Source organism: Peromyscus californicus, unplaced genomic scaffold (assembly GCF_007827085.1).
Source record: "Peromyscus californicus insignis strain IS unplaced genomic scaffold, ASM782708v3 Scaffold_10__1_contigs__length_136768540, whole genome shotgun sequence".
NCBI lineage: Eukaryota > Metazoa > Chordata > Mammalia > Rodentia > Cricetidae > Peromyscus > Peromyscus californicus.
Window position 1 is genome coordinate 27539497 of NW_026294391.1, and position 26256 is coordinate 27565752.

Sequence of the window (26256 nt, forward strand, 5' to 3'; positions counted from 1 at the left end):
GGTTTTTCATCATGCCATGAAGAATTAAAAATGCAGTTAGTATATTTATTTGATGAGCCAGACAAATTAACGGTATGAATACTTTGGGGAAGGGAAAGATGATTTTAAAATGCAAGACATGGGGACAGGAAGGTGTTTCATTGGATAAAAGCACTTAATGAATAAGACTGATGACCTGAATGCAGTTCCCAGAACCCTCATAAGGGACTGGATGCAGTGCCAAGCATCTATATTCCCAGCATTCTTAAATGGAGATGGGAGGTAGCGACAGGAGAATTGGCTAGAAGGCCAGCTAGTCTGGAGGATCCAGTGCAATTCAGAAGCAACAAGAGAGACTCTGCCTCAGAAACAAGTGGAGGTGAGAATCAACTCCTGAAAGTTGTTCTCTTACCTCTGCAAGATGCACGTGCACACACACACACACACACAAAAAAAAAAAAAACCAAAAAAAACAAAAAAAACCCCAACAAACCCAATTAAAGAGACTTCCATCCTTGTAACAGATGTACTGAGATGCACAACACAAGGTGGAGGCAGTAAGCACCAGAACAAAAGGTTGAAACCATCCTTTTAGATTATACTCATAGGCATAGAATATTTGGGGAACTTGACAAAGCCTTATAATCCATCTAGTGTGAATGCTTTGTTCCAATAGATGAGATCTGAACCCACAGGACATCGGATGCCACCTCTACAGTCACCTGGCTAGTCAGTCTTTAGTAAAGGCTGTTGCTTTGCTCTGTGTTGGTAGTTCAGAGAAAAGAGCCCCATGTTTGTGAGTTAAGTCTGGGCTTGGTGAGTGGGAACCCTTGAAGCTTTGTCCTGTTGGACACTTGGTTCTGAAATTGCACTTAATACCGAATGGAATGGCAATGTTTCTGGTGTACATCTATACCATTTCTTGCTGACATGATGTGTAGCTGTGTCTCTTGCTCTTTATACTTGACTAAATTGTGAAAATGCAACCCAGAACTGTATAAGATATGAAATAATACACAGTAAATTGCTGTTTCCTCCTGTGCTCTTGAGGCAGTCAGCAGGTTTGTAAGCTTCAATTCCAGAGATGGCTTATCTCTAAACTATGTATATTCACACCCTGCTAGGGAATGATACCCACTGCACGGGAATGTCACCTGCTGAACACCATGGTTTTTTTCATTTTCTCAGTTCATCCTGAGGTAAACTGAGGATCCTGAGTACTTCCTCATTCCTTGTTAACTGGTGATCTTTTACAGAAAACAACAGAATCACTCTAGGGCAAGCCAAAAGGGGTTGAGGGTTTAAGGTAAGTCACAGGATCATTTGGAGAGCTGGAGAAACAGGGTGGGTGGGTTCTGACTTGTTGGAAGCAAAGCTGGGAGCCACACATACTACTCATGCCAAGTAGAAACCATATGTCCTGATGCCTTGATGACCTGCATACACCAGGGATCTGACTGATGATGACTGTTTCTTTCCCCATTCCTCTACCAGAAAGGCAAAAGTAGAAGCTCTAAGCAGAGCCCTTTTCCTTCCATGTCTCTCTTCAAAGCAGATTATTGTGGAAATGTGTCACTAATGGAGCCTAGGTGGCCTGTTTATATCTCAGCTACATGGGAATCAGAACATTTGATTTTCAACTTTTGAGCTGGGAAGTGAAACTTGTAATTTGTGAATTTCCCTCAAACTGTGTGTGGGGTGTGCATGTGCCTGTGTGCATGTGGAGTCCAGAGGTTGATGTCCTCTCGTTCAGATGTCTTCCTTGATCACTGTCTATTTATTTACTGAGGCCACATCTCCCCTGAATTTGAAGTTCTCCATTTGGCTATTCTAGCTAACTATATTGGCCCGAGAACCCTCTGTCTCTGCTGTCTGAGTGCTGGAATTACAGGCAGGTCATTTACATGGGTGCTAAAGATCTGAACTCTGCTTCTCAGGCTTGCAGAGCAGGCATTTTATCCATTGTGCTATCTCCCTACCCACTGAATAGGTTCCATTCACATTTGCAGTATGACATGCACTTGTTCCAGTTGGTTTCTGTGGAAGTTAATAGTATATAGAAGTCTCTACTTAAAAACTTATGAAAATGTAAAGCAAATGTATAATGAATGAATGAATGGATGAAAATTGGGGTCTGAAGAAGAGGGTGAATACATGTATTTTCTATGAATGGAAGTGTTCACAATTTAAGGGGCATTCACCTAGTGTAACTGATTAATTCAAGAAAATCCCCTCTCCACATGGCTATTGAGAGTACATGAAAGGATGTAAAATACAGCTGATTGAGGCACTGTGTTGTTATGTATGGGCTTGATATTCCTTTCTGTAAAGGACCAGATGGTAAGTATTTTGGGATTTTTGGACTAAGTGGCAAAATAAGGCTATTATATAGGTGCTTGTATAACAAGGGAGAAAGGAACTTCCAAAAAGTATTTATTGACAAATTTTAAAAGATTAGACTTTTTTTTTTAGTTTTTGTGATAGGATGTCATATAGCACAGACTAGCCTTGAACTCACTGTGTATCCCAAGATGACTTTGAGCTTTCAATTCTTTGCCTTTGCCTCCATCTCGTGAATGCTAGGATTACAGGCATATGCTAACACACACACACACACACACACAGGTTTGTTTGTTTTTTTATTTTTTTCAAGACAGGATTTCTCTGTGCAACAGCCCTAGCTGTCCTGGAACTCACTTTGTAGATCAGGCTGGCCTCAAACTCACAGAAATCTGCCTGCCTCTGCCTCCTGAGTGCTGGGATTAAAAGCATGGACCACCACGTCTGGCTACCACACACAGTTTTATGTGGTACTGGGTATCTAATCTGAGCTTTTTCATGCAGACTGCCAACTCTACCCATAAAGCTGCATCCTCATCCAAAACTACTTCAGAAAAATAATTCACATCTACTTGTAAGAAGAATAGAATTAATGTTTCAGGGATAACATTTTCCTTAGCAATATTCTAAGTTAGTATTTTCTTTCATCAAATGGATTGCAAAATGTTCATTTGTAAAGACCATTTTCAGCTTGTGGGCCATAGACAACCAGGCAGTGGCTAGTGTTGACCTATGGGCAATAGTTTTCCAGCCTCTGATATAATGGACAGAAGATGAACTTTGAGCCTTATCACATGCAGTTTGATACTGTCTTTGAATTTGGGACCTGGAATATCTTAATTAACTTTTTTATTAATTGATTTACTTTACATCCTGACCACAATCTCTCCTCCCTCCTCTTCTCCCACTCCCTTTTCCCCTTCCCCCCAATCCACCCCTCCTCCGTGTTCACTCAGAAAGGGGCAGGCCTCCAGGGGGCATCAGCAAAGCATGGCAAATCAAGCTGCCACAAGACCAAGCACCTCTCCCTGTATTCAGGCTGGGTAAGGCAATCCAGCATAGCGAATAGGTTCCCAAGAGCCAGCCAAAGCACTGGGGACAACCCTGCTCCCATTACCAGGAGTCCAACAAATAGACCAAGATACACAACTGTCACATATATGCAGAGGGCCTAGGTAGGTCCCATGCAGTCTCCCTGGTTGTTGGTTCAGACTCTGTGAATTCCCGTGAGCCAGGCTAGCCATTTCTGTGAGTTTTCCTCTGATGTCCCTGATCCCCCTGGCTCCTACAATCCCTCCTCTCTTTCCTCAGCAGGACTCCATGAGCTTGGCCCAATGTTTGGCTGTGGGTCTCTGAATCTGCCTCTGGATGAAGATTCTCTGATGACAAGCTGGGGTAGTCATGGGGGATAGTCAGTTCAAGCTATGCTTCTACTGCTGCCATCTTACCAAAAGCAACCTACAGATTCAATGTAATCCCCATCAAAATCCCAACTCAGTTAACTTTTTGACCTGGGAGCTTTATTTGTGTATAACTAGGGAACATTCTATTATAGTGTTACTTAGTGAACATTTTATTGCTACGCATAAAGTATAGAAAAAGATCTGCTGTCTGGTATCACACCTAAGCCCTGCATGTCTGCTTTCTCTTTAGTGAGGTGGTTTGATTTAGGCTTATACTACAGTATGACAGACATATTGAGCAATACCATAATAGGTGTTTATCTTTTCTTGAGTGACTTGCCGAAATGACATTAGAAGTTTAAATGAATGGAAAAGGGAAAGCCAGCATGTAGTTGACTTGCCTCTTCATTTGTTTCCTAAGGGGTTGGGGTACAGCTTATGAGTGTGTCTTTCAAATTCTCTTCCATATTGTTATTGTTGAGTGTGCCAACTGACATCTGCTGGAATATGCTGAACACAAGAAGGCAGGTCTGTAGAGTGGCAAGGCATCACCCAGTAGTTACTCTGCGTTCTGAATCTCAGGGCTAGGATGAATAATGGTGAACAGTTAGGTTTGAACCAGTATTCTCCTGGCTGAATGGGGGGAATGGAAGAGTTCACAATCTCTTATATTCTTGTAGGAACTTTTGGCTATATGGTGTGATAAGGCTAAAGCTAATTTAGCAGCTACTCATAAAAGTAATTGCAACACAAGAGAGAACTCTACAGGCTGTGAAAACTAACCCAGTAGACGTTCATTGAACAGTAAAAGTGTCGATGAACCATCATGAAGTATGACTCCTAGTGAACAGTCCTGACAAAACCATGCCATTGACTTGTGCTGGGCACTGAGGACATGGAGGATGAGATGGGATGGGATGCAATGGAAATAGTTAACAGTACCAGTTGTGCAGTTCCCCCTTTTGCTTCTTCCTTGCCAGGAAGTGAGATGCTCTGCCTGCCCGATAGCACTCTTTCCCTGACATACTGTCCAAACTGGATTGAAATCACTGAAGCTGAGTGAAAGAAGTCTCCCCCGACCTAAGTTGTCCATATCAGGTATTTGTCACATCGATGACAAGTCTAGCATAGTGTCATGGAATTGCATAAGGTTTTGGAGATAGCATCAGTCCTTGGGTAACGTGAAGAACAAGCCTGGCAGGTGAAGAAACAAGGACACATTTGGCTTCTGTGTAGAGGACTCTGTAATGGGTGTTGAGAAAGAACCTGGTGTCTGCTGTGCCTAGAGTCTTAGTAGCTTCCGGGTGGGGATTGTTGGAAGGGTGGATCAGCTGGAAGGGTCTCAAAAGCCATCCTCAGGACTGAGTTTTACTGGAAGGACATGAGGAACCTGGGAAGCACTTTGGAACTGAAAGTACCACTTGAACCTGGTAAGGGAGAGCAGAGTCTGAACTTACCAGCTGCACGAGAGAGCGGGGAGTGGGAGGGAGGAAGGAATTTCTTGGAGAATTCTTCTAGCCCCTCCTAACTAAGAGTTTAAACTTTTTAGACAATTCTGTGGAGGCCTTTAAAAATACTTGAAAGAGAGAAGCATATTCAAACCTTTGAACTAGTCTAACAATTTATTACCTTTCAGCTAGGAGAGAAAGTATTATTTCAGGCAAACTGGGGTATGCATGGACTGGTTACTTAGCACAGTCACTTAATCTTACAGAATTATGTAGGAGGGAAGCTTTTTAGTGGCCTTCAGCCTCCTTCTGGAACCCTGTCAGATTCCTCCCAAAAGGCCAGGGAATTTTTCTGACTTGTAGCCAATGTCCAGTTTAGTGCACATCTGTAAGTTGTAAGAAGTTGATTTCATCCATTCCTTTTTTCCATCTCCTGCTTCCCACCTGAGAAAACAAACCCTAGCCTGTAGGTTCTCATTCTATACTGGAAGTCTGCAGAGTATGTAATGGAAGATGGAACCATCAGAGCGTGTTACCCATTTGGAGTAAACTAAAGCAGAGGAGTGAAGGAGCCAGTTTAGGAAATACCTCCTGCTAACTGAGCAGCTGGGTGTATCACTTTCTTCTTTAGATGTCATTAACATATTTCTACCCACACCTTAGAACTTTTCCATGGAGATCTTTTTTTTTTGGGGGGGGGGTTTCTTTTCGAGACAAGGTTTCTCTGTGTAATATTCCTGGCTGTCCCAAAACTCGCTTTTTAGACCAGGCTGGCCTCAAACTCAGAGATCCACCTGCCTCTGCCCCCTGAGTGTTGGAATTAAAGGCATGTGCCACCACCGCCTGGCTTCCATGGAGAATTTAACCGGAAAATACTTTGAGCTTTAATGAATGAAAACAAAAACAAACAAACAAACAAAAAACCCAATCAACCAACCAACAAACTAACAAAAACTAAAAATAGCCTGCCTTTTGGAATGAGAAATCTCAGGCTGATGGGCACTGCTCCATAGGTAAAATCCAAAGGTTTTGAATTATTTTCTCTTCCTTGAAGTTTATGTATTTCAGAAAGTTCTTGGCATATCTCTGAGAGGTTTGGAGCACAAAGACATATGACATAAGGGCTTACTGCACTTATATGTGTCTATTCTTCTCTGGGTAAATTGCAGAGATTCTAGCACTATACATAAAAATATAGAAACAAATGTAAACAAGTTGGTTTTCTGATGTCAGATAGGGTGAGTCTTAAAGTACCATGATGAATGTTTTCCCAGCAACTTCAGTTACCTGTTGTAAAACACTTCCCAGTTTGAGGTAGTAGTTATAGTAAAGGAATAATTCAAAGTCAATTTGGTAGTAAATTCACACTTTTTAAACAGGTTTTTATTGCATTTTATTTATTTGTTTCATGTGTGGATGCATATGCCATGGATGCCTGTGTCATGGTGTGTGATCAGAGAACAACCTGTAGAGGTTGCTTCTCTCATTTCTTCCTGTAGGGCCTGGAGATAAGACTGTGGTGCTCAGGCTCTGCAGCAGGCATCCCTATCTGCTGAAACCCTAAATTCACACTTTTCAAACGTTATTGTTTACTTTATGAAGTATAGTTCATTTGTTCACCTGCCAAGGACTATACTTTCTTTATATTAGGAATTATCCTGTAAGACAACTATCTTCATACTGAAACGACACAGGTGCTGTTGGCCATGTTCTCCATGTACAGCCTTATCTATAACTTAGGATGTGTGATTTATGTATTCATAGTAGTGGATGTACTAGAAGACTCAGTTGCATTTTATTTTGAGTGTAAGTTGATTGAGAATTGGGTGTCTATTCTGTGTTAAGAGGGAAAAGAAAGTTGCCTCTGGTCTTGAAGAGAATTTGTGTTAATGGGAAGCAGAGCAAAACAGAGAACCAAGGTAGAATGTGGTAAATGCTGCAATGGACAGTATAGAAATTTGAATATGGAGAATGAACTGCTATGACGCTCATTCACTTCAACCATTATTAACTCTCGGTTACACCTGATTTCCCCCACATGCTTAGTATTCTCTCCCTCTCTTTTTTGAAGCACATCCAAGACATTGTATCATGGGATAGGGATTTTTAGATATTTGAATAGACTGCTTTCAGAATGCACTCTGAAAATAAACTATTATTCCCAAGATTTTAGGAAGGATCTGTCTAGATGTGGAGGAATATGTTCTAATTATAGGTGACAGAATGGGACCAACAGTTACTGCAGTGTTAAGTATTTATGTGCATAGTGTGTTTTTGTTGTTTCTCTGAACAACTCTGAAGTGAGCACCTGAAGTATATTTACTAAAAAGTAACTTTGCCTGAGAACTTTAGGGCTTTGTGCATGGTAGGCAAGTGTGCTACCACTGAGTTCATCCCTAGCTCTTGACTAATTCCCATTCAAGTTTGGTAAAGCAGGATAATGCATAAGTAGTGTAATGACTAATCTGTTCTCTTCTCACTCCAATGACTTTCTAGACTTTGTACATTAGAATCCACCCCCCAAAGGCATCCCTTCTTTTATAAGCAGAGTAACAGCCGTCCGTCGTTTGTCATCTTTATTTTTGTCTTCAAAGGAGGAAGAACAATCCGTTCTGAAACATTGTGAGTAGGTAGAAATTCATGATTTGAATAAAAAAATCGCTCTTTAAATCAGAGGAGGGGGAACCCTCAACCATTGCATACATGTAGGTTCCCAAGGGACTTTTTGGTTAGTTATCCTGTGAAATCCTCAAGGTTTCATTATATAGCTTTGTCTCTTTTTTCCTGTTATGGAGTGGGGTTTTCAGTATCATTTTTCTTGTCTCTTTCAGATCACAGAACTGTGTGGTGCAAAGCGGGTTGGTTATTTTGGTCCAACACAGTTTTACATTGCCCTGAAATTGATTGCTGCAGCACAGTCCGGCCTCCCTGTTCGGACAGAAAGTATTAAATGTGGTGAGTAGCTCACATTTCTATGTTTTATTGTCTATAACAGGTTTCTTATTTGTGTGAACTCTTTTTGGTGTGTCTAAGGCCTTTCCTGTAAGCTTTTGTGGAATTTCTCCTAGCTTTCCCTACCTTCATGCTAAGGAAAATAAGAAAATTCATCAGGTGGCTTTGGTTTCTTTTTCTTTTTCAAATGGGGAAAAATTCATAGAGTGAACTAGGATTAGTTCCCTTTAACTGGTGGTTAAGATAGCTTTTGTTCTTTAGTGAGATGAGACTGGGGCAGGAATTCTCTAGCCTGTGGCAAAATAATACCATTCAGTTTAATTTTCCACTTGAGGTAGCAGTAATATCATTCAAGGCTCTGTTAGGGATTAGGATGGCACACTGAAAGAGTTACATGGAACTGATTGTCCCTCTCACTCTCCCATTCCTATCTGCTCATCTTTTAATTCCGTGTTCCGGAATGAACTGTTCTGATGACTTGGGGGTTACCAAGATTTTGGCAGAATAAATGTATCTTTTCAAGAGTTCTGCACTGTTTTTTTTGTCCTTTCCCATGTTGGGATGGAACCTAGGGCATCCTGTGCATATGAGACAAGGCTTCCACCACTGAGCTATATATCATTAGCCTTCTTGGAGTTCTCAAGATTCAGGCGGTGGCACATGGGGAAGGCATCTTAATCAGTTGTCATTCTAAACTAAATCAATTAGAATTCAGATTCTCTGGAAACTCCTGAGGAAATTTTGCAGAAGTCCTTCTGGGCTGCTTATCACCCATCTCAGTTCCCTTGAGAATCACCTGGAGGGCTTTAAACACAAAGTGAAAATATGGGACATTTATATTTAATTAACCTGGTGTCCATCCAGAGCAGTAGGATTTTTGAGAGCTTTTTTGATTTTTGAGTGATTCATACATGAAGCCAAGGTGATAACTTCTCATGAAAGTCATGTGAAACATTCCCAAGAACTTTGCTTACAGTACAAATATATGTTTTACTATATTGGCACATAGGGCACATCATTTACGGGAACACTTAATATCAGTATTGTTTAAGTGCTAAATATGCATTTCCATGACCCTGACAGTTAATGCCTCCCTAATGTTGGTATTAAGCTTTTTGGTATCCTTACCCTGGTTGCACCTGGAGGTAAATGAGTAGCTGAACAGTTAAAGGGGTGGCTGGGAAAACAACTTATGGAACAGAGAGAATTCCTGCCATCTTTCTTTCTGGGGACTGAACTTGAGCATTATGATGACTAAGGGAGAGTTAGACAGGATGCAGGGTTGGGTTCTTAACCATTTTGTGAATGCCATGAACCATTTTGGCAAATTGAATCCTTCTTGGGCTTATTTTTCTTTTAGGGTCCTCGAAATCAAACCCAGGGCCTTGGGCATATTAAGCATATGCTTTTCTACTGAGCTCTACCCTAGCCTAGACCAATGTTTCAAATGTGTACAAAGGCATAGGATTATAAAGGAAACCAATTATATTAGCATATTCATAACAATATACATACTTCTTTATTAAATGCATTAAATAAAAGATCCCACAGTGGTTGAACCAGCTGCCATACCTGTAGAGCAGTAATGAGCGTGTATAATAAATACACCAAGCTGTTTACAAGTATAATGACATAAACAACTGGAAAGTTGCAAGTACTATAATGATGCCATCGGGGCTGGCTGCCTCCATACTTACTGGAAAGAAAGCCTTTAACTGCAGTTAGGGGAGAGGAAACACAGTTGTGGGTTTTCCCGCTCTTTCCCACGTAACAGACCTCTTGATTTCTTTTCTACAGTCCCCTTGAGATCTCTGCGCTCCAAAAGTACAATGGTGTGATTCCTGCTGTCTTCAGGATTGTTTCTCCAAAATGGCTCCTGCTCTGTTGGTAGTCTGGCACTATTTGCAATGGAAGGAGAGAGGACTAGGAGGAAAGAGGAGTTATTTACAGCATGAATATGTTTAATCCTAAAAGTTTCCCCCCTATTGCTAGGTGTCCTTTTAGAAAACTTATAATGAATTATGGTTTTGGGTAAAATTCTTCATTGTTGTATTTTGAGGCTGGTTCTCACATTGTATCGCAAACTGGCCTTGAACCATGGCTAGCCGACTGTTTCAGACTCCCAAATGACACGAGGCTTAAAATTCTTGGCAAAGTAAAAATTTGGCAACTTTATGTTGGTCCGTGGTGAAATGGTATTTTTACTGTTCTGTGAAATCACAAGATGTGTGAGCCATGTTATAATTTCCAGCCTACCACTGCAAAGGTTCTTAGGCAAACCATTTTACTCCCTGGTTCCTTGCTGGAAAATGGCCATTCTCAACCCAGGGGACTTTGTACCTTCAGGAGATATTAGCCAGTGTATGCCAACATTTTTGGTTGTCAGAACTGTAGAGAGGGTGCTCTAGGCATCTAGTGGGTAGAGAGCAGGGATGGTACTAAATGTCCTGCACTGTATGGAACAGGGCCCCTTCCCCGACAACAAAAACCTGTCCAGTCGACTCTGCTGCGATGAGGCGCCGACACTGAGAGAGCTGGGCTGCCTGTAGGATGAGAATCAAGCCTTCTTAGGCACAGTGGAAATGCTAACCCTGCCACCTCCCTAGATCCTGAGCATTTCAGTGCCTTTCTCCTCCTCAAACAAGAATTATCTTATCCAAGAAAAATAGAAGCAGAGATTCTCTTGTCAGACTGAAAGGGTTGGGGAGGTGCGATCTCTGTGCCCTGCTTATTTGGCAAGCCTTCTTTATCTTTAAAAGTTGGAGGATAAATCTTCTGAGTGGGACAAGCAGGTTGGTGCCTTGTAGAAAAGACAACTCCTTAGGATGGGTGGGATAGGATGGCCCCAGGTGGAGTTAAGGATCCCAGGAGGTACAGGTGTGGCCAAGTGAGGCTGGTGTGTGTGTAATTCCTTCCGGGAGCAGAGATGGACATTTGAATACTGAACATTATGTTGGGATTTCCCATTAAGCCTTTCTACCTAATGTTCATCTCAATTCTTTTCCTTTTTAAAATTCAGTGGCCCTGCCAGGCAGTGGTGGCACACGCCTTTAATCCTAGCACTCGGGAGGCAGAGCCAGGAGGATCTCTGTGAGTTCGAGGCCAGCCTGGGCTACAGAGCTAGTTCCAGGACAGGCACCAAAAAACTACACAGAGAAACCCTGTCTCGATAAACAAACAAACAAACAAACAAACAAACAAACAAACAATTCAGTGGTCCTTTTAGCAGCTTCCTTCATACCTTCTCCCCTTCTCAGCCTTCCTATGGGGAGCTAGAGCTGCTTTGGACAGATGCCCCACTGTATGGCTGATCAGTTCTGTGTTCTAGGCATTCCAACCTCTCCACACATACCTGTGGTCCTCAGCTCTTGTGTTGCTTCTTCCATCCCTAAGGTTGTCTTCAACCTTATGAGCAGTGCTCCTCACATTTATTTATTTATGCTTGTTATAGGATTCTTTGACAGAATCTTTGATCTTTTTAAAAATAAAATTACATTTAGTGTGTGTGTGTGTGTGTGTGTGTGTGTGTGTGTGTGTGTGTGTGTGCTTGTGCATACATGCCAAAGTATTTGTATAGAGGTCAGAGGACAACTTTTGGAAGTTGGTTCTTTCCTTCTAGCACATGAGTCCCATGGATCAAACTCAGGTTGTCATAGGCTTGACGACAAGCATCTTTATACACTGAGCCATCTTGCTGGCCTATCTTTGATTCTTTTATCTAGCAAAAGCTCTGGATCTTGCCAGGAGACTACACATTGACAGTGGGGAGAAGGAGGAAGGGGACTGGAAAAGAACATGAAAGAAAATTTGGTATTTTAATTTATATATTGCTTTTCCCTCCCCACCCTATCTCTGACATACACACACATACATGCAAATCAATACTCGAGAAATGATCTGTATAAAGTATACCTACATACAAAATATCATTTGATTATTTAAGGAAGACTCATTTGCTGCCATTTAACATTATAGTAGTTCTTAGTGAGATACAGGTTTCTGAACACAGTGACCCATATTTCCTTGTGGCTTATCTATTCCAGTATGGTGGCCAATAGCTGTGTGTGTCTGCTGAACACTTACAGTGTGTGTTGTGGTATGCATTGAGAGTAAAATATACACGTGAGTTCCAAGAGTTTTCACTAAAAACAAGTGTAAACTATTTCATTGATATATGTGTATATTTTGGCTGTGTTTGGAATCAAACCTAGGGATTCGAGCATGCTAGGCAGAGTGCTTACGCCCTGCTGTGTTACCTCAACATCCTTCATAATTTTATGTCATATGTTGAAATGATATGGGATTAAAATAGTTAAAATTAATTTGATTTTTTTCAAGACAAGGTTTCTATCTCGCCCTGGCTGTCCTGGAATTTGATCTATAGATCTGTAGACCAGGCTGACCTCAAAGTCACAGAGATTTGCCTGCCTCTGCCTTCCAAGTTCTAGGATTAAAGGCATGTACCACCACTGCCCAGCTTAATTTGACCTCTTAAAATTTCAACTAAAATTAAAAATTCTTGTTATAAAATTCATATAGCACACAAGTTCCCATCTTAACCATTTTATGTGTGAAATTCAGTAGAGTTAGGTCTATTCATTTTGGTATACATGCATTTTCTAGTAATTCGCACCTCATGTTGTAAAATTGAAAGTCTGATTAAACAACTACCCATTACCCCTCATTCCTTATCTCTGGCAATCCCTCTTTATCTTTCTACTTGTATGCATTTTACTATTCTTTTTTTTTGGTTTTTGGTTTTTGGTTTTTTGAGACAGGGTTTCTCTGTGTAGCTTTGGTGCCTTTCCTGGATCTTGCTCTGTAGACCAGGCTGGCCTCGAACTCACAAAGATTCGCCTGGCTCTGCCTCCCGAGTGCTGGGATTAAAGGCGTGCACCACCACCGCCCGGTGCATTTTACTACTCTTGATGTAAGTGGAATCATATGATATTTGTTTCCTGTGACCAACTTATTTCACTTTAATGTTTTTCTTTTTTGTGCTCTCTCTTCCTGTGTATGTGTGTTGCCATGTATGAAGTGTCTGTGTGTGCACACTTACACATGTGTAAGTGGAGGTCCATGCCATCTGTCATTCTCTATCGCTGTCCACTTTATTGATCTGAGACAGGGTCTCTCATTAAACTGGAGAATGCTTGCTCTTTCGGCTAGACAGCTGGCCAGCAATTTATTAGGATACTTCTGTCTCCTTCCATAGTGCTGGAGTTACAGGCACACACAGCCATGCCCAGGATTTTACATAGGTTCTGGGGATTAGAAATAATTCTGGAGAAGTGCGCATAACCAAGGTTGGGGAATGTGTGGAGTGACAGGATCCTTAAAGGTATCTGGGAGTCCTGGTACAGCTGTTAACATTTGTAATGTTACAATCGTATTCCATTGTTCTCTGGACCAAATGCCAGCAAAGCACTAGCCGGGGAGATTAGAAATACCAAGAATCTCTTGGCTTTTTTCCTGAAGAAATCCTTGAAGTAGAGCTATGTTTTTATGGTTGGACCAAGGTAGAAAGTATTTTGCATATTCTTTTTCCTATGTTTTAGACCCATTTTGCAGACTGAGTTGAAAGACAGAGCTTTAGTTACAGGATTGGCTTCTGTGTGATTCACTAAGGCCCTGGAGTTCTTCTTTACTTTTTTGCTCAGGTCCTCATTGATTGCAGAGAAAGTGCCCTTAACCCATTGAGCAATCTCCCCAGCTCATCACTTAAAAAAATGCTAGGGGGCTGGAGAGATGACTCAGCAGTTAAGAACAGTTTCTGCTCTTAATTTGTTTCCCATGTGTTAATTTAATTAAGTTTTGGAGACAAGATTCTAAGCAGCTACTACAAAAGGACCTCCTGTGATTGTTAGGGAAGGGCAGCTCAGCCTCCCCACTCCCCCCAAGCTGGAGATTAGGGTAGGGGTGGAGTATGCCAGTCATATCCTGTAATAGGTAGGGGCTGAGGGGTTCAGGGAGAACCTGAAGGCCATCATCTGCTTTGATATGTTCAATAGGCACCTCAGCCATTTGTCCTGGGTTTGAGACCTAACAGAAATCACTGTGTCTTAGGGTTTCTGCTGCTGCGACAAAACAATGGCCAAAAACAAGTTGGAGAGGTAAGGGTTTATTTATCTTACACTTCCACATCATAGTTCATCATCAAAGGAAGTCAGGACAGGAACTCAAGCAGGGCAGGAACCTGGAGGCAGGAGCTGATGTAAAGACCATGGAAGGGAGCGGCTTGCTCCTCATGGCTTGTTCTGCTAACTTTCTTATAGAACCCAGGACCACCAGTCCAGGATGGCACCGCCCACCATGGGCTGGGCTCTCCCATCAATCACTAAGAAAATGCCCTAAAGCTGGATCTCATTGAGGCATTTCCTCAACTGAGGCTCCCTCCTCTATGAAGACTCTAGCTTGTGTCAAGGTGATATAAAACCAGCCAGTACACTCGGCATACATCATTGTATAGTAGGTGTTTTATTTATTTTGTTTTCTAATAAAATTTCACCATCGAATTCTGTGTACAGATAACAAAGAAAATTATTGAGACCAAAGACTTAAAGACTTTTACTTTTTTAATAGCTTGTAACAGCTTCAGGGAGATGATACTGTCATGATAAGAGATGGTTACAATTCTAAGTGAGAGCTGTTTAAAAATCATAGGACTGAAGAAAGTACAGGAAGAATTCAGCTGTATTTTGTCTTTCACTGTTTGGTGTCCATCTGGAGGCAAATGCTTGTTTCCTAGGCAAATGATTCTGGAGAAATGCCATAACCAAAGTGGAAGAATGTGTGGAGTGACAGGGGCCTTACGGGTATCTGGGAGTCCTGCTACAGCTGCTAACCTTCGTAATGCTACACTCGTATTCCATTGTTCTCTGGACCAAATGCCAGCAAAGCACTGGCTGGGGAGAGTAGAAACTGATTTTTTTTTTCTTGAAGAAGTACTTTAAGTAGACTAATGGTCTCATGGTCAGGCCAGAGTAGAAAAAGTATTTTGTATGCTCTTGTGCTATATTTTTAGATCTATTTGTCAGACCCCGTTGAAAGAGATATTTCTGTGAACAGCGCCACAGGACTAGCTTCTGTGTGACTCACTAAGACTCTGGAGTTTCTTTTACCTTTTTCCTTTTGAAATCCATTTCCGCCTTCAGTGCTGGAGAGCTGCCCATGGCTGGGAAACATTAAAACATTAAAAATGGTGACCATCTTTCTTTAGAGAGGAATCTCGATTTAAGTTTTCAGATTGATTTATCTCTTTATGACTCTTAGGCCCTTAGCTGATTGATCCCGCAGGGATTTGTCATAATTGCCCCCTTCTTTGAATCAAATGTGGACATAGCAACTAAAAATAAACATGTGGATATTAGAGAACCAGGGGCCTTCTTTGCCCAGGGAATAGCATACTTGCTGTTGCTAAGATGTTTCCTGGCTTTAGCACAGCATCCATCATTGGAAGCACAGCTGTGTTTTTGGAGTGGAGGGATGACAGAAGTGCAAAGACACACTGGGAAGTATCCTGAACAATGGCTCCAGATGCAAATCATTATGCCTAATCCACAATATTATCCTTATTTGTGTGGATCTTTGTGTCATGTGCTTATGTGTGACTTGCTGTTTCCAGAATAGTTCTGTCAGAATTTGAAAGATAAGGAAATATGCCAGACAGCTCTCTGTCGCACTGTGAGTGGCCAATGGTTTTGTCTTTAGAATCTGTGTAAATGTTAGAGCAATTGATCTGACTTCATAACACTTTCCTCATTATGTTATCAACAGGCAACCAGAGATTGAGTGTGAAAACTCATAAGAGAATTATATTGAGTGGGAAACTATTCAACCCAGTAAGTTGCCCCCAGGAAGGGGGTGGACATTAATGTAGGGTACTCTTAAGAATCAGTTTGCTTGGGTTCAAACCGTGTCTTGCCCAGAGATTAGTTGTGTGGTCCTGGGGGACATTATGTAGCTTTCCCACACCAGTTTCTACAGCTGTAAAGGGAATTGCTAATGCTAGTTTATCTTATAGAATTGCCGTGAAGATAGATGGGTTGGTATTTGCAGGCCCCTAACCCTGCATCTGGTGTATTTAAGCATTTATAAACTTTGCTGGCTATCATTGCCTCCTGTTTTGATAAAATTCACATCCTTTTTCTGCAGGATCAAGTGGGAGATAGTCCCAAACCTGAATTTGTTCTGTGGTGATTGTTCAGTATGGAAAATGTTAAGCTGGAATATCTTGGTTAAGCATTACATTTTTTTCTCATGACATTATTATAGGCGTCTGCATTGTGCCTGAACTAAAATTTAAACTATATTTAGTGCTCTGAAATTTTCCCTCAAAAATTGATTTCTTTTTGGCCATTGAGCTCCCCTTTTTGCAGTTTTAAGATGTAGCCTCACTTAAGCCTTTCTGCCTCTGCTTCTAAAGAACTGCCTCTGCCTCGCTTTGTGATGTCAAAGAGTGATGGTGAGATACGGTTTGGGAACCCAGCTGAGCTGCACGGAAAGAAGGTTCAGATTCCATACTTAACCACCGAGAAAAATTCCCTCAAAAGAATGGACGACGAGGATAAACAGGTGAGAGTGTGATTCGGCATGTTCAGTCAGTTCTGACCGTGAAGCCTCATGGAGTACAGCTTCTGGTCTGTTGCCAAACTCCCAGTAAATCTTGCCATCTGGAACACAATTACAGATTTGGAAGTGAGCCAGGAAAGTTTTCTTGTAGCAAGAAGCTGACACATAGGAATTACTGCTAGCCACCCACTGGCCCTTTAGAATCTGCCTTAGTATAGAATTGTGCCTCAAACAATGCTGTTGATTTAATACACTTATTTGATTTCTCTAGGTCAATGGTTTTCTAAATAGGTTCATTGACATGTAACTTCTAAAACAACATGGAAACAAACAACAAAGCTAAAACCAAAGAGAAGAAACATAACTTCTAGAAGTTAGCAAGTGCTCCCTTCCAAAAAGAATCCCCAAACAATTCTCTGATTAAACGTGTTTGGAAACTATGTCCTCATGTCCCATTCATAGGGGAAAGAATAAGTCATCAGCCTTGGAAATTAAGAGTGCATATCGACAGGCAGGTTCTATTGTAAAGAGACCTGGAGATCTGTTTACCAAACTTTTTACCAGGGAATCCTTTCTTGGGAAACATGTGGAATGGCATCTCAGTAAATGCTATTACCCACTTAGCAGGCTTGGAACCAGAATATGGAGGATGGACTTTTAAAATCAGGCCACTGATTGCAGTCATCAGGTGGTGATTAATAAAGACAAAACGATGCCATTAGAGTGGGCCTTTTAGGAAGAGACAAACAGTTTTCATATTAGGAAATCCCAAGGACATCATGAGATAACTCATGCTTCTGATAAAAGAGCCTTTGAGAGAAGTCGGATTATATTTAATATTATCTTCTGTAAGGTAAAGGAACATGCTGTATTTTAGGAAGAATTGAATCAAGATGTTTTTTAAAATGCAGTAAATATTAAAGGGTTATACTAGAAAATAACTTGCATGGTTTGCTTTGATGGTCTTGGATATTCAAGGTTGTAGGTTTATTTTTTATTTTTATTTTTTGACACAGGGTTTTTCTGTAAAGCCCAGGCTGGCATCAGACTTACATGGTCTTCCTGCCTTCTGAATGCTGGGATTATAGGTGTGCTTCATTATGCCTGGCCTGAGTTTTATGTTTATAGTTAAAAGAGGCATAGCTCATTTTGTTAACTCCATGTAATGTTGCTTTAGTCATTTAAGTGGTGTGTTAGAGAGACATAGGAATTTGTACTAAGTATACTTTGGTATGTGTTTACACCAGCATTTAGAGAGGGCTGAGGATTCACTGTCCCACAGTGGCAGATTTTCTGGAAGTTTCCAAGTCTAGTCTCTTATCTCAGATTGCATGTTTGTTTTTAAATTAAAGAAACCGATATAGTCTCTGTGTTAGAAAAAGCACCATTTCTTTGTTTTTTGGGTACCCTATACTTCCAGTCTATTGGTAGTGAAAAAAAAAAAAAAAAGACAAAAGGCAGTAGCAGGCTCAGGCTGTTATTTGGCCTAGAGTCCTGTATCAGGTTCACAGTTAAACCTATGAAGACTTCATCTTAGTATTTTGTAGTATACTAGATGGGATGGCTATGTTCTGAAGTCTTTGCATATGAAACAAGCAACTTCCCCAACATTTAATTTTGTATAGTAAGCTCCAAGAATACCCACTATTAAACATTGAAAATATACATTTTATCGCATATTCTGGATTTATACTTGGTGAATATAAATTCAATAAATAGGAGTCTTAAAACGGAAGACTCATTAATTCATTAATTGAATGAAAGCAGAATCTGTCCACATTTGAGGGCTATATATTCTCTTATGTGATCAGTGCCTTTCATTTCTCAAAGGAAAATATTATTGGACTAACTTAAAGCATTTCAGGTTGGTATTAGTAATTTAGATAGTACAGAACTAATGATTTTGAATCCTCAATACTACCCTTTTGCTATGGTGCATTTTTGAGGAAACCTTTCTACCCGGTTGTTAAATCAGCCAGGTCACCAGCCGTAGAGTCACATTTTGCTTCTTAAACTGCAGCTCAGAATGCCAGGTTTCTCCAGTGGTTGCCTCTGAACTCTGCTCTGGTTCTTTGAAGCAGGAAACACAGTCTCCCACGATGTCACCCCTCGCCTCCCCTCCTTCTTCCCCGCCTCATTATCAGAGGGTGTCCTTGAGCCATGGCTACAGCAAACTGCGGATCGGCACAGAACAGATGCATTCAGGTAAGAGGCGACCAGGGGCCAGCTGTCACAGGCAATGTCTTAGAGTCTCCTTAATCTACCAGGCAGCAGTGCCACCAGCTGCTTAATTTCCTGATTTAATTACTCTTGTCTTTAGAAACATGGCTCAATTTCATTTTATATTCTCAAGCAAAGTTTTTTTAAAAAAATGAAATGGAGCATATCTCAGCAGTGCTTTGTTTCTTAGCCTGGAAACTGGTTGGGCTTTAGACTTGTAAACAACTATTTAGATGATTTAATATTTCATACACAAATTTCATTAAAGGAGTGTAGCATGCTAAGGGTTTGCATTTTTTTTGAGAATCGTTATTCCCTTCTGCAAGAACACTAAACATATTTACTCAATAATTGCTTTTATGAAAATTCTTTAAAATGTAACTATGCAAAAGCAAGAGAGCTGATCCAATCTTTAAAGACCAGGGACAGAAATGAAAATATTGAGCTTTTATGTTTTAGGATAAGGCTAAGGGAAATGCTTGGGGTAGCGTTTTGCTGAGAATCATGCAGCATGCACAGTTATGGGGCTGTCTGCTTGCTCATATCTATGCTCTTCTGGTCATTTCAGGGGTAAAATATGAGAGTTGGTTCTCAGGATGACTTGCAGAGTTGCCTGCCCAGACTGCAATGTGTGAGGCTCCATAAATCCACTGCAGCACCTTGTCCTTCTGTGCTTCCCACTTCTAGTTTCGGATATGACCAGTCTAATGGATTCTAGAGTGCAATGGCCTCTAACCCCCTTCCCATTTTGTGGGATGTGGTGGAAATGACCCAGTTTCTGCAGGATTTTGCTGCACTGAAAAAAAGATGGTGACTTCTAGAGGGTCACAGAAATACAAAGATATGCTAGGCTGAACTAAAGAGGGCTGTCCTTCTGCCGAGAGAAGCAGGTAGGACGTGATGAAAAGAGCTTTGGGTTAGAACCAGAGGTTGGCTTCGGGAGGACCCTGCATGACCTTAGGCAAGCCATTGAGCTTCTCTGAACCATAGTTTTTCTTTTAAAGCAATGATGAGGGTGTTAGAAGGATTCAGTGGGAATAGGAGTGTAAACTCATTTGGAAATTACATTCTATGCAATGCAAGCTGATGTTCCTAATAGATAGTTAAAAAAAAGATCATTCTGAAAATTGGCTATCTCATTGGTGTCTGAAACTACACAGAGTTGAGAAGGCTTCATTCTCCTCTTGTAGTTTCTGTTGTATAATTTGCCTTTTTAAAAGAAGGGGAATTGTTTCTTCTATTTCAAATCTAATTTGGGCTTGGAAATTAATGCTTAGTTCATAGGTAAATGTATTTGTGGTCTATTAAGTCAGCCTATCACTAAGTTCTAACTTTGATAGTCCTTGTTTGTGTCCTATGTTTCTTGCCCCACCCTCTCATCCTGTCCTAAGTGGGCTGCCATCCCTGCAGCACTGAAGAGACTGCCCGTTTCCCTCTTTTCTGGACTCCAAGGAGTCGATGCCCAGGCTCTGTATGCCCTCGTTCCTTTTCATACTTGTTTTAAAGTGGCAACATCTAGGTATGATGAAATGCACATATTTTAAGTAGTTTTGAATTTTAACAAATGGATATACTCATTTAGCTATCCCTGAGATAAAACACATTCCCTCGTACTGCAGATGCCCCTTCCCAGCTACTTCCTGCCCTGAAAGGTAGCACTGTAATGATTTTTATCATTGTTGATCAGTTTTATTTCTTCTAGAACTTCATGCAAAAGGAAACATGCAGAATAATTCTACTTGTATCTGCTGTCTTCCCCTCAATATAAGAGTCAAAATTCATATCATTGTATTGGTAGTTCCTTTTATTTTATTATTCAGTAGGTTTCATTGCACAAATAATCATGGATTAATAACCATTAATCTTCTGTTGATGAACATTTGGGTAATGTGTAGTGTTTGGCTATTATGAATCAGGATACCATAAATATTTGTTCATGAATATCTTTGTGACTAAGGTTGTCATTTCTCTGACACTTTGGAGTAGAATTTTTGGGTAGATATGTAAAAACAGTCACAGTTCCACTTAGATACTGAACTTCAGTGTGATGAAATATTTAGGGTTTTAAAAAATAATCTTCTCCTTGGAGAAAGATGATGTGTCTGCTTCCATATGAAACCTCTTGTAAAGGAATTGAAGGGTTTTTGGTTTGTGTGTTTGGGTTTTATTTGGGAAGGAAGAGAGTTAAACAATAAGTAATGTTCCCTTTTTCTGAGTGTAGATTCAGTTGAGGAGCAAGCTAGAAATCAGATTGATGCTAGCTTAATTATCAGCTGTTGCTCATATAGCTAAATTGAGCACACTTCTTAGCTATATGGCTGATTTAGATACCCACTTATTCAGTCACAGACAGCCTTGACCAGCCCAGCCTTTCCCCATAGTAGGAGAGGAAAATCTGCCTCTCCAAAGTAAGCTCCTGTGTAGCTGAGTTTCCATCGAAGCCTGGCTGGTGAAATACATCTGTCTCTCCATGTTAAGACCCCTGTAGGTGAGGGATTTGAGCTGGAGGGTCTCCTCTGGGTGGTAGACACACCCTCTCTCTTACGGGAAGCCCAAGTCCATGGGTTTCATGAAGCTCACTAGGATCCTAGCCATGCTTCAGATTACTGTGCTTAAAACCTTTTGGTAAGGTTCAGTTGGTATGAAGAGTTTAATGTGGTTTCATCAACATGGAATGATTATTAAAAAATCATATGAGAGGACAATGCCTGCCCACAATTTGAAAAATTACTTTTGAAGACTTGGGTTACATGCTCTCTATGAATTTTTCTTTTGTGGTATTTACATTTGTATCTACTCCTAGTAGGTTCTGAAATGCACTAAATGCGTTGCTAGGCAATCTTTTAGATATTTTAATGTGTTATAATTTTGTGTTCTAGTTGCTAGGAAGAAACAAAATAGTTGTGAGTCTGAATGCTTGCTTCCATCCATCCTTCCTTCCTTCCTTCCTTCCTTCCTTCCTTCCTTCCTTCCTTCCTTCCTTCCTTCCTTCCTTCCTCTCTTTCTTTCTCTCTCAGGGTCTCATGAGCAGCAGTCTGGCCTCCTGCCTGCTAAGCTTACAGGTGTGTGCCACAATGTCTGGCCAGTTTGGTGTTCTCGACATGCTATTGCTGTGCCTTCTCTATTTGAAAAAGATCAAACTATGCTAAAGATGGCACCGTAACAGTCACCTCTGCTCTCTACCCAATTTTATTTAGAAGTAAGCTACAGAAAGAAGCAGTTTATATATTTATATATTTTAAATCCTCAAAGTGTTAGTCCACAGAGATGAGAAATGGTTTCATTTTGGGTGTTAATTTCTCCTTTCTGTTGGAGCTGGTTATATTTAACTGTCTTATTTAACTGTCTTGCTACCATATTGGTAAGGTCATTATTATGTGTTCTGGATTAGAAGGAGTGAAGAATAGCATTCCTGTTTTTGTGACTTGGAAACTTATTTTACAGGTAGTAAAATCATTTAAAATATTTTGGTTATTGATTAATAGAATAATAAGCATGCAATACATTTACTCTTTTTTATATACTTGTTTTGGCATTCTGTAGAATAAAGAAGATAATTTATTTTTATAATAATGTTGAATTTTAGTGTTCAAAGTTCATATTAATTTTCTTTGGGGTTATATTATGAATTGGATACATTTAAATAGGGAAGCATATATAAATTATAACTAGATTTGTCATCTAAAAGAATTAGAAGACATTTTTTAAAAAGATTTATTTATTATGTATACAGTGTTCTGCTTGCATGTATCCCTGCATATCAGAAGAGGGCACCAGATCTCATTACAGGTTGTAAGCCACCATGTGGTTGCTGGGAATTGAACTCAGGACTTCTGGAAGAGCAGCCAATGCTCTTAACCTCTGAGCCAGCTCTCCAGCCCGAAGACGTATTTTTTTATTAAAAAATAAAAAAACCTTTATTTTTAGTTTATGTGTGTAAGTGTTTTGCCTGCATGTATATGCACCAAATATATGCAGTGTGGGTGGAGGCCAGAAGAGAGCATCAGATCTCCTGGGACTGGAGTTATAGGTAGTTGTGATCTACCATGTGGGTGCTGGGAATTGTGTAGGAGTCTGCTGGAGTCCAGCTCTGACCTGTTTCCACCTATCGAAGGGTTCTTGGGTGGAGGAGAGAGGAATGAGGAATATTAGATAGAAAGACCTAGACTACGAGGAGGAAGACAGAGACACAGGATGGCTTTGGGAGGGCCCTCGGTCAATACCCAGCTGCTGCCCAGTACTTTATTCAAAAGGGCTGTTTGTAATATGCCAAGAGGAGCAGCAAAAGACCTCCCCCTTGCAAGATCAAAGCACACTGTACAGCCAAGTGCAGACCCTTCCAAACACCTGGTAACCACGTCCATGGCCAAATCATCTCATTATGCAGCCCTGCTGGGTAAAGCAAGCTCAGATTCTCTGACCCTGAGTAATTTGGGCTCCCACAGAATTGAACCTGAGTCTTCTTAAAAAGGAACCAGTACTCTTAACCACTAAGTCACCTCTCCAGCCTTCAGAAAACTTAAGTTTTAAAAAATCTTCAATGCAAAATAAAAATTTGAGGAAAGTCTTTCCTTTTCCTACTGAAAGAGTTCATAAATATGGACTGCAGAGAAAGTTTTTCATTTAAAATGATACCTTTTGCTGGGCAGTGGTGGCGCATGCCTTTAGTCCCAGCACTCTGGAGGCAGAGGCAGGCGGATCTCTGTGAGTTCGAGGCCCGCCTGGGCTACAGAGTGAGTTCCTGGAAAGGTGCAAAGCTACACAGAGAAACCCTGTCTCGAAAAAACAAACAAACAAACAAACAAACAAACAAACAAACAAACAAAAATGATACCTTTTGGGTTTGGAGAGATTACACATTGGTTTAGAGTACTAACTGTTGTTCTAACAGACCTAGGTTCAGTTCCCAGTACCCACACTGCAGCTTACAACTGTCCATAACTCCAGTTCTGGGGCATCCAGTGTCCTTTTCTGGTCTCAGTGGGTGCCATGCACACACATGTTATAGAGACAAACATGCAGGTAAAACATCCAAACATTTAAAATAAAATGATACCTTTTAATAGGTATAGATGATGTATATAAGCATTAGGCCAACCTCAAATAAGCAGTGCACTCTTCAGCCCTTCCAAAATGTATAGTGTAGTTCCTGTACTTAATTGGGAGGGATGAAATGTACACATTCAACCAGGGGAAAAAACTATTCTGGATATCTGAGTTTTCTACTTGATGCACAGTTGAGTTTTTCCTTTGCTAATTCATTTGGTTTTTAATCCAAGGCTATGGTTCCCTTTTACGTTTCTCTCCCCAAATGAATGTAAATTTGGTTTGAATATAGCATGAAATTAGTAAGGAGAAACTGCTATTTGAATTCATTGCTTTTTAAGTGATAGAAGTTTCAATGGGAATAATCCACAGCATGCTTCTGTTTTGATGCCACTAAAGAAAAGATGAAGGAAGTCAAAAGAGCCCACCAGGCAAAGTACTGCCATTTCCTAGATGCAGTTTATATGGCTAGAGCTGCTGATTATTCAAATTAGGCCTTTGTTTAATTCTGACCTACAGCCAGTATTGATTCTAGGCTAAAGTCACATCCTTCAAAACCACGAAGGAACACAAAAATGAGCCCCACCACTTCAGAGCATGGTCCAAAATACCACAAGAAGCAGGAGTAAAAATGAATACTTGTAATGTGGCACATTTCTAGCTATTGATTCACTCTTTCTAAATTTCATTGAGGCTCTCACTGTTTTACTCTCTCATTTTATTCCTAATCTTAACCTGATTTGAGTTTTTTTTTAGTCTTGTCATGATATTGGCTAGATGTCTTTAGATTGTTTAGTGAAATTATGGACGCAAGCTGATCAGGATTTGTGAGTCTCAGGTAGCTCTTGGAGTATACACTCCAGTTCCTTTTTTACCTTTTCCTTGAAAAGCACATGCTACATCAGTTTGAGTGTGAAATAATAATTTTGGAGTAGAATATTTGTATACCCTGCTAGCATTCTCTCTTGTTTTTCAGGTCCTTATGAAACTAGACAGCCCATTGGCCAGCCTGAAGGATCCTCATCAGAGGCTCCAGTATCCAAACCACTTCGTCGTCAGGCATCTCTTATTCGGGTAAGCGATGATGTGGGCCTACGTCAGTGACAGAACTTGGAGAAAATTTGTACTGTAGAAATATGCCTTTTAGGGATGGAGATATGACTCAGCAGTTAAGAGCATTTACTGCTCTTGCAGAGGATCAGTGTTCCTGTCCTAGTATCCACATTAGGCAGCACACAACCTGTAACTCCAGCTCCAGGGAGTCCAATACCCTCTTATGGCTTCCTTAGGTACCTGCATGCATGTTCATATACCCACACACAGACACACATGCATACACATACTTAAAAATAAAAACTCTTATAAAGAAAATCCTGGAAGAAATATGGCATTTAAAATTATTATTTTACAGCTAGCATACAAAATAATGGACTTAATTTTAACATTTTTCCTTTTTTTTTGGTTGGGTGAGACAGGGTCTCACCATAATGTATACTCCCTGTGTACCTGAGGCTGATCCTTTTGTCTCCACCTTCTAAGAGCTGAGATTTCAGGCATAGGTCATTATGCCTGGCTTCACTGTTAACATTTCATATATATACCATACTTTGTATCTCCTCCATGACCCTTTTCTGTTGCCCACATCCTTACATACTGATTGTGTTCTTCCTTCTAAGTCATCCGTCCTTCTGCTCTCCTGTCAGATGTATTTCATTGTCTTCTATTGAGGAGCATGGCTTTTTGATCACTCTCTATTTTGTTTGAGAAAGGTATAAAACTACCTCATCATTCAAACATTACACTTTTCTCTTTTGCTTGTATATTTTCTTAAATCTTCCCTGTTTCTAACTCCTTTCAGTCTCTAGAATAAAGCAGAGGTTGGCTCTTGATCCTCAGTGTGTCTAAAGCATCCCCACCCCTTCATCTATTTAATCATGGAGTACCTTTTCCAGGAGACCTTCACATTTCCTAGAACAGCTTGTCTCGTATTTGCCTTCCTCTTTATTATTATTCGTTTAATGCCTAATTAACTGTTTTCCATTTGCTGTGTGTCTCCAATTATGTGGTAAGCATTTGGAAGGCTGCACTTGTTCTGTATTCTCTCGGTGCCCCAGACAATGCCATATGGATAGCAATTGGTCTGTAACTATAAGCAACTACTACTTTTTGCATGTAATAGATACAAAATATTATGGCGCAGGTATAATGATATTCAGTTTCTTCTGGTCACACCATAGCTTAGATAGTTTCAGCTTCTAATTCTCCAGGGTTTTCCTTTGGATAAAGAGCTCTGATTT

General features: G+C 40.5%; 1 protein-coding gene across 11 annotated transcripts in view; it reads left to right on the plus strand.

Moving 5' to 3' along the window:
* The window catches only part of Reps2 (RALBP1 associated Eps domain containing 2), a 235645-nt gene that overhangs the window by 71082 nt on the left and 138307 nt on the right, over positions 1-26256 (plus strand). For 4 of the 11 annotated variants that reach the window (XM_052720343.1, XM_052720499.1, XM_052720821.1 and 1 more), the window contains exons 2-5: positions 8002-8125; positions 16548-16696; positions 18772-18898; positions 24936-25033. In XM_052720343.1, the coding sequence (XP_052576303.1) occupies positions 8002-8125; positions 16548-16696; positions 18772-18898; positions 24936-25033 (498 nt within the window). Of the gene's footprint in view, positions 1-8001; positions 8126-16547; positions 16697-18771; positions 18899-21930; positions 21976-24935; positions 25034-26256 lie in introns of all 11 variants that reach the window. The other 7 variants (XM_052720260.1, XM_052720122.1, XM_052720587.1 and 4 more) reach the window with 3 other exon arrangements.